This window comes from Biomphalaria glabrata, chromosome 1 (assembly GCF_947242115.1).
Source record: "Biomphalaria glabrata chromosome 1, xgBioGlab47.1, whole genome shotgun sequence".
Classification (NCBI taxonomy): domain Eukaryota; kingdom Metazoa; phylum Mollusca; class Gastropoda; family Planorbidae; genus Biomphalaria; species Biomphalaria glabrata.
This window is the reverse complement of record NC_074711.1, coordinates 50,897,787-50,911,494: the sequence shown is the minus strand read 5'-3', so window position 1 is coordinate 50,911,494 and position 13,708 is coordinate 50,897,787. Positions and strand designations below refer to the sequence as shown.

The 13,708-nt window shown below is 41.4% G+C and overlaps 1 protein-coding gene across 5 annotated transcripts in view; it reads left to right on the top strand.

Moving 5' to 3' along the window:
* Positions 1–12,205, top strand: part of LOC106072083 (organic cation/carnitine transporter 2-like) — a 33,059-nt gene extending 20,854 nt beyond the window's left edge. For all 5 annotated transcript variants that reach the window (XM_056042273.1, XM_056042283.1, XM_056042291.1 and 2 more), the window contains 6 exons: positions 704–841; positions 1,703–1,837; positions 7,549–7,634; positions 9,342–9,459; positions 10,514–10,586; positions 11,382–12,205. In XM_056042273.1, coding sequence (XP_055898248.1) covers positions 704–841; positions 1,703–1,837; positions 7,549–7,634; positions 9,342–9,459; positions 10,514–10,586; positions 11,382–11,552 — 721 coding nt within the window. In that variant the 3' untranslated portion in view covers positions 11,553–12,205. The remainder of the gene's footprint in view (positions 1–703; positions 842–1,702; positions 1,838–7,548; positions 7,635–9,341; positions 9,460–10,513; positions 10,587–11,381) is intronic.
* The last annotated feature ends 1,503 nt before the right edge of the window (positions 12,206–13,708 follow it).

Here is a 13,708-nt window from a genome sequence, read left to right as displayed (position 1 = left end):
TCGGCACATTTTAGAGTATTTTAGACCTTGTTGAGCCCTCTCATTTTTCAAGAATAATTCTCTTCCCCTTGTCAGTAAATACAAAGAGGATTTTGAAAGTTATACAACTTAAAGTATTATAATCAGCTTTTTTTTTTTTGTAATTTAAATATTTAACATTCTACTAGTTATAGTTGATAAAGTATTAATACAAATCTTTTGATACGGGTGATCAATGAAACCTATAGAAAAAGACTCAAGATTTCCCAAACCCATTTTGTTGAATCTCAAGTGGGTCGTGGGGGGAGAAGTGGGGCCGGTCACTGTTCAAGGGAGAGAGAATATTAGTTTCATTGTAGGTTTTGAATATCAACCAAGTCAAATAACAATGACAGCCATTTAAAACCAAATAGAGAGATTCCGTCCAAATAGCTGCCTGGTCGTGCGGTTTGCGCGCTGAACTGTCGTTCAGATTTATCTATGGTCCCGGGTTCAAACCCTGCCCGCTCCCATCCCCCGTCGTCCTGCGGGAGGTTTGGACTAGGAAGTAACTATCTTTAACTCTGAAGGAACATCCAAAACATGTAAAACAAACAAACAAATAAAATGTATATCGTTCAAGTAACAAATATCTCTATAGACTCTAAGCCTTTAACTAATCGACCGGCAAATTTTTGAAAGAAAAATCATAACACAATCTTTTATGGTGACCTTTTTTTTTCAGTTTGAATGCAGCAGCCGACAGTGACGTTACGAGAGATCCTTCTGACAGAAATGTGCCACCACCCAAAGTCTACACAGTGTTCAGTTTGTTCAGGACACCAAAACTTAGAATGATTTCTATTATAATGTTTTATTTATTGTAAGAGTTTTTTTAGTGTTTGATAATTCATTTTATTTGATAAATCAGTAATAAAATTTTTGAAACGTTATTAAATAGAATTATAGCTTATAATGTTTATTCACTTTGGCAAATCCGGGAAAATTTACCCCAAGTGGTATACACTTGAAAAGGGTTGGTAGCTCAGTGACTCACAATGGTAGATTCCTGGTGGTTTCCCCCCACTAGCTAGAAACATTTTGCAATAACGTATTAAGTTAAAGGAAGTACTCACAATTCAGGACTACAACATGCATTGTCTATGTACATGGCAAGACAGAACTTCAACATGCATTGTCTATCTACATGGCAAGACAGAACTTCAACATGCATTGTCTATCTACATGGCATGCAGTTTGTCTGTTGGTGAAAGTCACTTATTTCCCAGACTGTATTGTCAGGTTTATGTCCACTTAGTTCAGTCTTTGTTAAGCCTTTTACTATTTTATTAACTTTTATAAAAACTTCTCAGCAGTGGTTAAAAAAAGCAACAAGCAAAATAAAAAAATTCTTTTGAAAAAGGGTAATAACTCTGCACATACAACTATATCTCTCAATAATGTAGAAATTATTTCCCTTATTCGATATTAAACAAAATAGTTCATTGGCTAATGTTTTGAATTGTTTCATCTTTTGTTACTTAAAATAAATATTTGGGTGTGGGAGAAATAACATGTACAAACATTTTACCAGACAGCCTTATAAAAACTCAAATTCTAACTTTTTAAGAATTCTAGCGGAAAACTAAGTGTTTAGACATCAAAATATCTCATAGAGCTAGTTAGTTTCCCTAGCCATGGATGTATTCATGTATTGCCTGTTTGTGTTACGCTCTGTCTCCAGCCTGGTCAATTCACTCTCTTACTTTGGTATAATGTTCAATACGCCAGCACTTAATGGAGATCGTTTTCTCAACTTGTGTCTGCTGGGTCTGGTGGAGATACCAGCCAATGTACTGGCTTTGTTCTTCAATAAAACGTGAGTCACGCACGTGAGTAGAATTATTACCATAGCAAGATGGATTTTTGTTCTCACACTTGTCTCTAATTAAAAAATTTTTACGCCCTTTGTATAGTTCTAGCAAGAGTTGGGTTAGAGTTAGCGTCAACTATCACAAGAGTTGGGTTAGAGTTAGCGTCAACTATCACAAGAGTTGGGTTAGAGTTAGCGTCAACTATCACAAGAGTTGGGTTAGAGTTAGCGTCAACTACCACAAGAGGTGGGTTAGAGTTAGCGTCAACTATCACAAGAGGTGGGTTAGAGTTAGCGTCAACTATCACAAGAGGTGGGTTAGAGTTAGCGTCAACTATCACAAGAGGTGGGTTAGAGTTAGCGTCAACTATCACAAGAGGTGGGTTAGAGTTAGCGTCAACTATCACAAGAGGTGGGTTAGAGTTAGCGTCAACTATCACAAGAGGTGGGTTAGAGTTAGCGTCAACTATCACAAGAGGTGGGTTAGAGTTAGCGTCAACTATCACAAGAGGTGGGTTAGAGTTAGCGTCAACTATCACAAGAGGTGGGTTAGAGTTAGCGTCAACTATCACAAGAGGTGGGTTAGAGTTAGCGTCAACTATCACAAGAGGTGGGTTAGAGTTAGCGTCAACTATCACAAGAGGTGGGTTAGAGTTAGCGTCAACTATCACAAGAGGTGGGTTAGAGTTAGCGTCAACTATCACAAGAGGTGTGTTAGAGTTAGCGTCAACTATCACAAGAGGTGTGTTAGAGTTAGCGTCAACTATCACAAGAGGTGTGTTAGAGTTAGCGTCAACTATCACAAGAGGTGGGTTAGAGTTAGCGTCAACTATCACAAGAGGTGGGTTAGAGTTAGCGTCAACTATCACAAGAGGTGGGTTAGAGTTAGCGTCAACTATCACAAGAGGTGGGTTAGAGTTAGCGTCAACTATCACAAGAGGTGGGTTAGAGTTAGCGTCAACTATCACAAGAGGTGGGTTAGAGTTAGCGTCAACTATCACAAGAGGTGGGTTAGAGTTAGCGTCAACTATCACAAGAGGTGGGTTAGAGTTAGCGTCAACTATCACAAGAGGTGGGTTAGAGTTAGCGTCAACTATCACAAGAGGTGGGTTAGAGTTAGCGTCAACTATCACAAGAGGTGGGTTAGAGTTAGCGTCAACTATCACAAGAGGTGGGTTAGAGTTAGCGTCAACTATCACAAGAGGTGGGTTAGAGTTAGCGTCAACTATCACAATAGGTGGGTTAGAGTTAGCGTCAACTATCACAAGAGGTGGGTTAGAGTTAGCGTCAACTATCACAAGAGGTGGGTTAGAGTTAGCGTCAACTATCACAAGAGTTGGGTTAGAGTTAGCGTCAACTATCACAAGAGGTGGGTTAGAGTTAGCGTCAACTATCACAAGAGGTGGGTTAGAGTTAGCGTCAACTATCACAAGAGGTGGGTTAGAGTTAGCGTCAACTATCACAAGAGGTGGGTTAGAGTTAGCGTCAACTATCACAAGAGGTGGGTTAGAGTTAGCGTCAACTATCACAAGAGGTGGGTTAGAGTTAGCGTCAACTATCACAAGAGTTGGGTTAGAGTTAGCGTCAACTATCACAAGAGGTGGGTTAGAGTTAGCGTCAACTATCACAAGAGTTGGGTTAGAGTTAGCGTCAACTATCACAAGAGGTGGGTTAGAGTTAGCGTCAACTATCACAAGAGGTGGGTTAGAGTTAGCGTCAACTATCACAAGAGGTGGGTTAGAGTTAGCGTCAACTATCACAAGAGGTGGGTTAGAGTTAGCGTCAACTATCACAAGAGGTGGGTTAGAGTTAGCGTCAACTATCACAAGAGGTGGGTTAGAGTTAGCGTCAACTATCACAAGAGGTGGGTTAGAGTTAGCGTCAACTATCACAAGAGGTGGGTTAGAGTTAGCGTCAACTATCACAAGAGGTGGGTTAGAGTTAGCGTCAACTATCACAAGAGGTGGGTTAGAGTTAGCGTCAACTATCACAAGAGGTGGGTTAGAGTTAGCGTCAACTATCACAAGAGGTGGGTTAGAGTTAGCGTCAACTATCACAAGAGGTGGGTTAGAGTTAGCGTCAACTATCACAAGAGGTGGGTTAGAGTTAGCGTCAACTATCACAAGAGGTGGGTTAGAGTTAGCGTCAACTATCACAAGAGGTGGGTTAGAGTTAGCGTCAACTATCACAAGAGGTGGGTTAGAGTTAGCGTCAACTATCACAAGAGGTGGGTTAGAGTTAGCGTCAACTATCACAAGAGGTGGGTTAGAGTTAGCGTCAACTATCACAAGAGGTGGGTTAGAGTTAGCGTCAACTATCACAAGAGGTGGGTTAGAGTTAGCGTCAACTATCACAAGAGGTGGGTTAGAGTTAGCGTCAACTATCACAAGAGGTGGGTTAGAGTTAGCGTCAACTATCACAAGAGGTGGGTTAGAGTTAGCGTCAACTATCACAAGAGGTGGGTTAGAGTTAGCGTCAACTATCACAAGAGGTGGGTTAGAGTTAGCGTCAACTATCACAAGAGGTGGGTTAGAGTTAGCGTCAACTATCACAAGAGGTGGGTTAGAGTTAGCGTCAACTATCACAAGAGGTGGGTTAGAGTTAGCGTCAACTATCACAAGAGGTGGGTTAGAGTTAGCGTCAACTATCACAAGAGGTGGGTTAGAGTTAGCGTCAACTATCACAAGAGGTGGGTTAGAGTTAGCGTCAACTATCACAAGAGGTGGGTTAGAGTTAGCGTCAACTATCACAAGAGGTGGGTTAGAGTTAGCGTCAACTATCACAAGAGGTGGGTTAGAGTTAGCGTCAACTATCACAAGAGGTGGGTTAGAGTTAGCGTCAACTATCACAAGAGGTGGGTTAGAGTTAGCGTCAACTATCACAAGAGGTGGGTTAGAGTTAGCGTCAACTATCACAAGAGGTGGGTTAGAGTTAGCGTCAACTATCACAAGAGGCGGGTTAGAGTTAGCGTCAACTATCACAAGAGGCGGGTTAGAGTTAGCGTCAACTATCACAAGAGGCGGGTTAGAGTTAGCGTCAACTATCACAAGAGGCGGGTTAGAGTTAGCGTCAACTATCACAAGAGGCGGGTTAGAGTTAGCGTCAACTATCACAAGAGGCGGGTTAGAGTTAGCGTCAACTATCACAAGAGGCGGGTTAGAGTTAGCGTCAACTATCACAAGAGGTGGGTTAGAGTTAGCGTCAACTATCACAAGAGGTGGGTTAGAGTTAGCGTCAACTATCACAAGAGGTGGGTTAGAGTTAGCGTCAACTATCACAAGAGGTGGGTTAGAGTTAGCGTCAACTATCACAAGAGGTGGGTTAGAGTTAGCGTCAACTATCACAAGAGGTGGGTTAGAGTTAGCGTCAACTATCACAAGAGGTGGGTTAGAGTTAGCGTCAACTATCACAAGAGGTGGGTTAGAGTTAGCGTCAACTATCACAAGAGGTGGGTTAGAGTTAGCGTCAACTATCACAAGAGGTGGGTTAGAGTTAGCGTCAACTATCACAAGAGGTGGGTTAGAGTTAGCGTCAACTATCACAAGAGGTGGGTTAGAGTTAGCGTCAACTATCACAAGAGGTGGGTTAGAGTTAGCGTCAACTATCACAAGAGGTGGGTTAGAGTTAGCGTCAACTATCACAAGAGGTGGGTTAGAGTTAGCGTCAACTATCACAAGAGTTGGGTTAGAGTTAGCGTCAACTATCACAAGAGGTGGGTTAGAGTTAGCGTCAACTATCACAAGAGGTGGGTTAGAGTTAGCGTCAACTATCACAAGAGGTGGGTTAGAGTTAGCGTCAACTATCACAAGAGGTGGGTTAGAGTTAGCGTCAACTATCACAAGAGGTGGGTTAGAGTTAGCGTCAACTATCACAAGAGGTGGGTTAGAGTTAGCGTCAACTATCACAAGAGGTGGGTTAGAGTTAGCGTCAACTATCACAAGAGGTGGGTTAGAGTTAGCGTCAACTATCACAAGAGGTGGGTTAGAGTTAGCGTCAACTATCACAAGAGGTGGGTTAGAGTTAGCGTCAACTATCACAAGAGGTGGGTTAGAGTTAGCGTCAACTATCACAAGAGGTGGGTTAGAGTTAGCGTCAACTATCACAAGAGGTGGGTTAGAGTTAGCGTCAACTATCACAAGAGGTGGGTTAGAGTTAGCGTCAACTATCACAAGAGGTGGGTTAGAGTTAGCGTCAACTATCACAAGAGGTGGGTTAGAGTTAGCGTCAACTATCACAAGAGGTGGGTTAGAGTTAGCGTCAACTATCACAAGAGGTGGGTTAGAGTTAGCGTCAACTATCACAAGAGGTGGGTTAGAGTTAGCGTCAACTATCACAAGAGGTGGGTTAGAGTTAGCGTCAACTATCACAAGAGGTGGGTTAGAGTTAGCGTCAACTATCACAAGAGGTGGGTTAGAGTTAGCGTCAACTATCACAAGAGGTGGGTTAGAGTTAGCGTCAACTATCACAAGAGGTGGGTTAGAGTTAGCGTCAACTATCACAAGAGGTGGGTTAGAGTTAGCGTCAACTATCACAAGAGGTGGGTTAGAGTTAGCGTCAACTATCACAAGAGGTGGGTTAGAGTTAGCGTCAACTATCACAAGAGGTGGGTTAGAGTTAGCGTCAACTATCACAAGAGGTGGGTTAGAGTTAGCGTCAACTATCACAAGAGGTGGGTTAGAGTTAGCGTCAACTATCACAAGAGGTGGGTTAGAGTTAGCGTCAACTATCACAAGAGGTGGGTTAGAGTTAGCGTCAACTATCACAAGAGGTGGGTTAGAGTTAGCGTCAACTATCACAAGAGGTGGGTTAGAGTTAGCGTCAACTATCACAAGAGGTGGGTTAGAGTTAGCGTCAACTATCACAAGAGGTGGGTTAGAGTTAGCGTCAACTATCACAAGAGGTGGGTTAGAGTTAGCGTCAACTATCACAAGAGGTGGGTTAGAGTTAGCGTCAACTATCACAAGAGGTGGGTTAGAGTTAGCGTCAACTATCACAAGAGGTGGGTTAGAGTTAGCGTCAACTATCACAAGAGGTGGGTTAGAGTTAGCGTCAACTATCACAAGAGGTGGGTTAGAGTTAGCGTCAACTATCACAAGAGGTGGGTTAGAGTTAGCGTCAACTATCACAAGAGGTGGGTTAGAGTTAGCGTCAACTATCACAAGAGGTGGGTTAGAGTTAGCGTCAACTATCACAAGAGGTGGGTTAGAGTTAGCGTCAACTATCACAAGAGGTGGGTTAGAGTTAGCACCCAAGTTAGCGTCAACTATCACAAGAGGTAGGGTAGAGTTAGGACCCACAATCACTGGTTTATATATTTGTAAAAATTCTAATAATGTACATGAATAAATAAATACAGAAAATAGACTGTCGTGAATTACACACAACAATAGGGTCCAGGGCTTTCACAAGAGAGGATTTCAGCTGTTCAGGCCGTCCCTCGAATAGTGTTTGATTTGATGATGATGAGAGTCATATCCCTTTTCTCTTTTCCAAAATGGCTACTTGTTTTTTATCAATGAAAATGTTTTGTCTATTACCGGAATATCCAAGGAGGGGAAAAAAAGGGGGAGGAGTAATTCTTTTGTAACTCTTGTGATCAGTGATGAATATTTGTAATCATTAGATGTGGGTAAATAATTATCGTTATAAATTCATAAGGTATAGTCTGTCACGTCCAAGGTCTAGGTTTGTAATAATGTTAATTTTGTATCTTTCAGTTTAGGTCGACGTCGATCTATCAGTTTATTTTTACTGATATGTGCTGTGGCCAACCTCATTGTGATATTTATACCGGACACTGCAGGTAAGACATTTTGGAATGTGCTGAAAGAGAAAGACAGAAAGTCAGAGAGAGGAAAAGAGATACTAATGAAATTGTGAGACAGACATATCCATTATATTGATAAGACAAATAAGCCTACAGCGCTGGGGAGATATAGATAGTTGTAAACAGATTACAAATCTGTGTAATAAGTTACATTGTACTAGCTACTATAGTTACTGTGCTGGTGACAATCCCAGTTGGTTGGGTTACTTGGGCTTGTGACAATCCCAGTGGGTTGGGTTACTTGGGCTTGTGACAATCCCAGTGGGTTGGGTTACTTGGGCTTGTGACAATCCCAGTGGGTTGGGTTACTTGGGCTTGGGACAATCCCAGTGGGTTGGGTTACTCGGGCTTGTGACAATCCCAGTGGGTTGGGTTACTTGGGCTTGTGACAATCCCAGTGGGTTGGGTTACTTGGGCTTGGGACAATCCCAGTGGGTTGGGTTACTTGGGCTTGTGACAATCCCAGTGGGTTGGGTTACTTGGGCTTGTGACAGTCCCAGTGGGTTGGGTTACTTGGGCTTGGGACAATCCCAGTGGGTTGGGTTACTTGGGCTTGTGACAGTCCCAGTGGGTTGGGTTACTTGGGCTTGTGACAGTCCCAGTGGGTTGGGTTACTTGGGCTTGGGACAATCCCAGTGGGTTGGGTTACTTGGGCTTGTGACAATCCCAGTGGGTTGGGTTACTTGGGCTTGTGACAGTCCCAGTGGGTTGGGTTACTTGGGCTTGTGACAGTCCCAGTGGGTTGGGTTACTTGGGCTTGTGACAGTCCCAGTTGGTTGGGTTACTTGGGCTTGTGACAATCCCAGTGGGTTGGGTTACTTGGGCTTGTGACAGTCCCAGTGAGTTGGGTTACTTGAGCTTGTGACAGTCCCAGTGGGTTGGGTTACTTGGGCTTGTGACAGTCCCAGTGGGTTGGGTTACTTGGGCTTGTGACAGTCCCAGTGGGTTGGGTTACTTGGGCTTGTGACAGTCCCAGTGGGTTGGGTTACTTGGGCTTGTGACAGTCCCAGTGGGTTGGGTTACTTGGGCTTGTGACAGTCCCAGTGGGTTGGGTTACTTGGGCTTGTGACAGTCCCAGTGGGTTGGGTTACTTGGGCTTGTGACAATCCCAGTGGGTTGACCGAACAAGTAGCTTAAATTACTGCTACAAAAATGTAGCGCCAATATTTTAAGGTGAAAAGGTTATTTGTGAAATACAAATACGAGTTCTCGTAGATTAAACTCAAAGTAAGGCAATGTATTTTTTTTAAAAAGGGCGAAAACCTCTTTAGGCAAAGTATTCGAAATAAAAAAGGCAAAACTAGACAACATCCTTACGCAAAGTAGGCAAATCTAGGGCTGTATGGCTGAGAGACTTTAACTCCTCACTACCTTCTAAGAGGGTAGGCGACTTCGTCACCCTACTCAGAGTTGTGTTTACTGAGTGCCTATAGGCAGCACGGAAAACCTTCTTCCAGATACCCCCTCCCCCCAATGGTCCACAAAAGAGATTGGACCATCGCGCTCTAAGCATTTAAAGAACAATACAAATAAAATATTTAAAAAATATTTTAAACGGGCAAGGAGAAAAGAACAAAATAAAGAATGGAGGTAAAAGTAGGAGGCGGGAAGTAAGAAACAAAGTAGACCTACTCTCAAAGATCTAATGTTATGCTAATGTTATGATTTTGTTTGAATTGGCAGAAGGTATAGATGCGGAGAAGTTAAAAACTGCCTTGGTGCTTATTGGAAAATTTGGAATCACTGGTTCCTACTCGACTATCTATTTGTATGCTGCAGAAGTGTTTCCAACAATCGTTAGGTAAATATTGTTACGATCCTCTCTCCTAATCAGGCCTCCTGTAAACACTGCTAAACACAACACATCAACAACTTGACAACAAGGCTCCAAATAATCTGGTACTTTAATAATGAGTGAATAAGTAGATAACAGCCAATACTAGACAATTGGCAACAAACACATCAACAACTAAAATGTTACTCTGTACATCACCGTACAAAACTCTACTGTCTCTCTTTCTGGACTCGTACATCAACACCTGAGGACTCAACCAGGACTGACTTCATAGCCAGACTAACTGTCCTGGTCTCCTCCGTGTCCTGTCTTGAACTGCCGCTTTCTACACACTGTGTCACTCGTACACGCAGGCTTTCGACCACATGACCATAACATTGGTCATATTTGCGTGTAATCGTGTAATCGTAGTACTGTCCCTTGTCCATGGCCCCGCTGACCTGAGTGATTCACGTCTGTGTTAGCTGAGCCTATAGTTAACCCTTTTGCGCCGCCAATAGGGTCATAACAATATACAAGTTTAATTTGCGGTGCAAACAATGAGAAAAAGCGCCTCAATCTGGCAGTTTTCTGCTTTCCTAAATGTGTGACGTCTTTGAGCCTATCCCGTTATAAAGTGATTTATATATCTAACCTTTTCATTTGTTTTTCTTCTTCCCTTGTGGACTTGCCTGTTTGCCATCTCGTAGAGCCTTAGTCTAGAGACTCGTCAACACGAAACGCAGGTTAAGGTGGAATTCACTTTGGCGATAGAGTAACCAGACATTTTTCGTTTGGCACTCTTATCTTTTAGAGCTGAGGCAAATGCTTTTTCGCTGTCCGTTGCTTTCTTTGTCACCCTCTCTCTACATAGTTCGGTTTAGGGCTATGTCTTCTATGTGGTCATCATCGATGTCCACTGCTTCGAGGTCAGATTGACATCCACAACTACACTTGCTTACGGAACATTTATCAGGATTCAGCTTTTTATAATTAAAATGATTGACACAAATCAAATGTAATTTTTGAGAAATAATTGTCAAAAGTTGTCTAATTTCAAATTTGAAACGCAATTCTTCAGAAATCAGGCAGTTGGTGCTTCCTCATTCTTTGAAAACATTGGAAGTATAGCAGCACCCAACATGGTTTACGCGGTTAGTAGTGTTCTCAATTTATTGAATGTGTCAAGATGGACTTTGTTTTGTGTCACAAGTAGTCCTCTGTTTTGTGTCACAAGTAGTCCTCTATTTTGTTTGACAGCTTTGCCTGTTTTTTTGTGTGACACCTTTGATTTCTTTGACAGATAAGTCTATTTTGTATGACAGGTAGGGCTGTGTTTTGGTTTGACAGGTAGGGCTGTGTTTTGGTTTGACAGGCAAGACTGTGTTTTGTGTGACAGGTAGGACTGTGTTTTGTGTGACAGGTAGGACTGTGTTTTGTAAACGTTACTGCTAGTGTTGGCTTCGCTATTCCATCGAATATAGATTCTAGATCTAGTTACATAAGTAAGTTACATAAATTCACATTTGATGTAGGATCTTTAGTTTCAAATTATCTGTAAGCAACAAAAAAATAAGCTTTAATAAAAAAAAAAAGCATCAGAGAAATTGAGTGGTTGAATTTTTACGCGAAAAAGTCTGAGTGCTGATGTTTATAACAAAGTTCACCCTAATCTTGTATTTCTGTATATAGTGGCACATCTAATGCTTATAACAAACAACATGTTGGACTAATGTAAGAGAAAGGAGAAAGAAAAGTGCAGGAGAGTAGAATGAGGTCAAGAGAGAAAGGGGAGGTATATTACAAAGTAGAAAAAGGGGGGGGGGGGGGAGAGAGAGAGCGACACAACGATAAAAAATCTTTAATCTTAAAAGAGAGAGAGAGAGAGAGAAACCTTTTAGTGTTTGTATTCTGAACAAAATAAATTTATGAATTATATGCATTTTCAGAATAACAGTCTGAATAATCTCCCTTTGGGACTATTTGGAGGCATGACTATTGTTGGCTGTGGGTTAGTGCTCTTGCTGCCAGAAACTCTCGATAGACCATTACCACAAACAATAGAAGATGCAGAGAGGAACATACCATCTCAGAAGCAAATCAAAACGCCATCCATCTAATCGGTGTAGCTTCCTCTCAGTGAAAGGGCAGAGTCGCCTTTTATTTTTTCACCACCTGTCGCAAAGAAAAAAAGAGAGAACGCGCCTAGTTTCCCTGATGTATTGAAAATAAGAAATGTTAGCAGTGCCAGGAAAACAACAACAAAACTATTAGCAAGACTTACTCCTACTATCATGGTAGACCTCATTTAGCAAGACTTACTCCTACTATCATGGTAGACCTCATTTAGCAAGACTTACTCCTACTATCATGGTAGACCTCATTTAGCAAGACTTACTCCTACTATCATGGTAGACCTCATTTAGCAAGACTTACTCCTACTATCATGGTAGACCTCATTTAGCAAGACTTACTCCTACTATCATGGTAGACCTCATTTAGCAAGACTTACTCCTACTATCATGGTAGACCTCATTTAGCAAGACTTACTCCTACTATCATGGTAGACCTCATTTAGCAAGACTTACTCCTACTATCATGGTAGACCTCATTTAGCAAGACTTACTCCTACTATCATGGTAGACCTCATTTAGCAAGACTTACTCCTACTATCATGGTAGACCTCATTTAGCAAGACTTACTCCTACTATCATGGTAGACCTCATTTAGCAAGACTTACTCCTACTATCATGGTAGACCTCATTTAGCAAGACTTACTTACTCCTACTATCATGGTAGACCTCATTTAGCAAGACTTACTCCTACTATCATGGTAGACCTCATTTAGCAAGACTTACTCCTACTATCATGGTAGACCTCATTTAGCAAGACTTACTCCTACTATCATGGTAGACCTCATTTAGCAAGACTTACTCCTACTATCATGGTAGACCTCATTTAGCAAGACTTACTCCTACTATCATGGTAGACCTCATTTAGCAAGACTTACTCCTACTATCATGGTAGACCTCATTTAGCAAGACTTACTCCTACTATCATGGTAGACCTCATTTAGCAAGACTTACTCCTACTATCATGGTAGACCTCATTTAGCAAGACTTACTCCTACTATCATGGTAGACCTCATTTAGCAAGACTTACTTACTCCTACTATCATGGTAGACCTCATTTAGCAAGACTTACTCCTACTATCATGGTAGACCTCATTTAGCAAGACTTACTCCTACTATCATGGTAGACCTCATTTAGCAAGACTTACTCCTACTATCATGGTAGACCTCATTTAGCAAGACTTACTCCTACTATCATGGTAGACCTCATTTAGCAAGACTTACTCCTACTATCATGGTAGACCTCATTTAGCAAGACTTACTCCTACTATCATGGTAGACCTCATTTAGCAAGACTTACTCCTACTATCATGGTAGACCTCATTTAGCAAGACTTACTCCTACTATCATGGTAGACCTCATTTAGCAAGACTTACTCCTACTATCATGGTAGACCTCATTTGTGTGTGTGTGTGTTTGTGTTTACGTTTTGATTTTAGTGTGGGCGCAATCACATGGCACCAGTTCGTTACGTGTGAGCCTTTGACCAATAGGAGCTGACATAGAACGAGAAAATAAAATGTTAATATCAGTAGGAATATATCTCTCAAATTGTGTTTAGTGTCCCATGTGCATGTAGGCCTATCTTTTGGGTTTAGTAGAGTCTTATCCCCCTCAAAAACATTATAGCATTCACTCCATACAGTTTTGCGATACCCATATAAGTAACATTTATACATTTTAGAACAAGGTAAAATTAATTTTCGCTCTGTCTTTTCCCAAGTACTGAATATGTTGTTGAAATAGTGAACATTCACTTTTACTCTCAACATCATTTAGCTCAAACATAGTGCAGCCTTTTTTTTTTTTTGATTCCCAAATGTTTTTGTTTTTATCTGCTCAATTTATGTATTTTTAATTGTATTACATTTAGTACAAGGTTGAGCTAGGCACTGTCTTAAAGCTTATCTAAAGGGGAAGAACTCTGCACTTAAAACTATATCTTTCGATAGTGGAGAAGTTATTTCTCTTTTTTGATGTGAAACAAGAAATTATTTCTCAATAATTAATTTACTAATTGGTTAATTTTTTATTGATTCATGTTTTGTTAGTTATTTAAAGTTTCAACTTGATCCGAGAATGGCTGTGTGAGAAATAACGTGTGTAATTATCTAAGGGGAATGAACCCTAAATATTTAGCCATG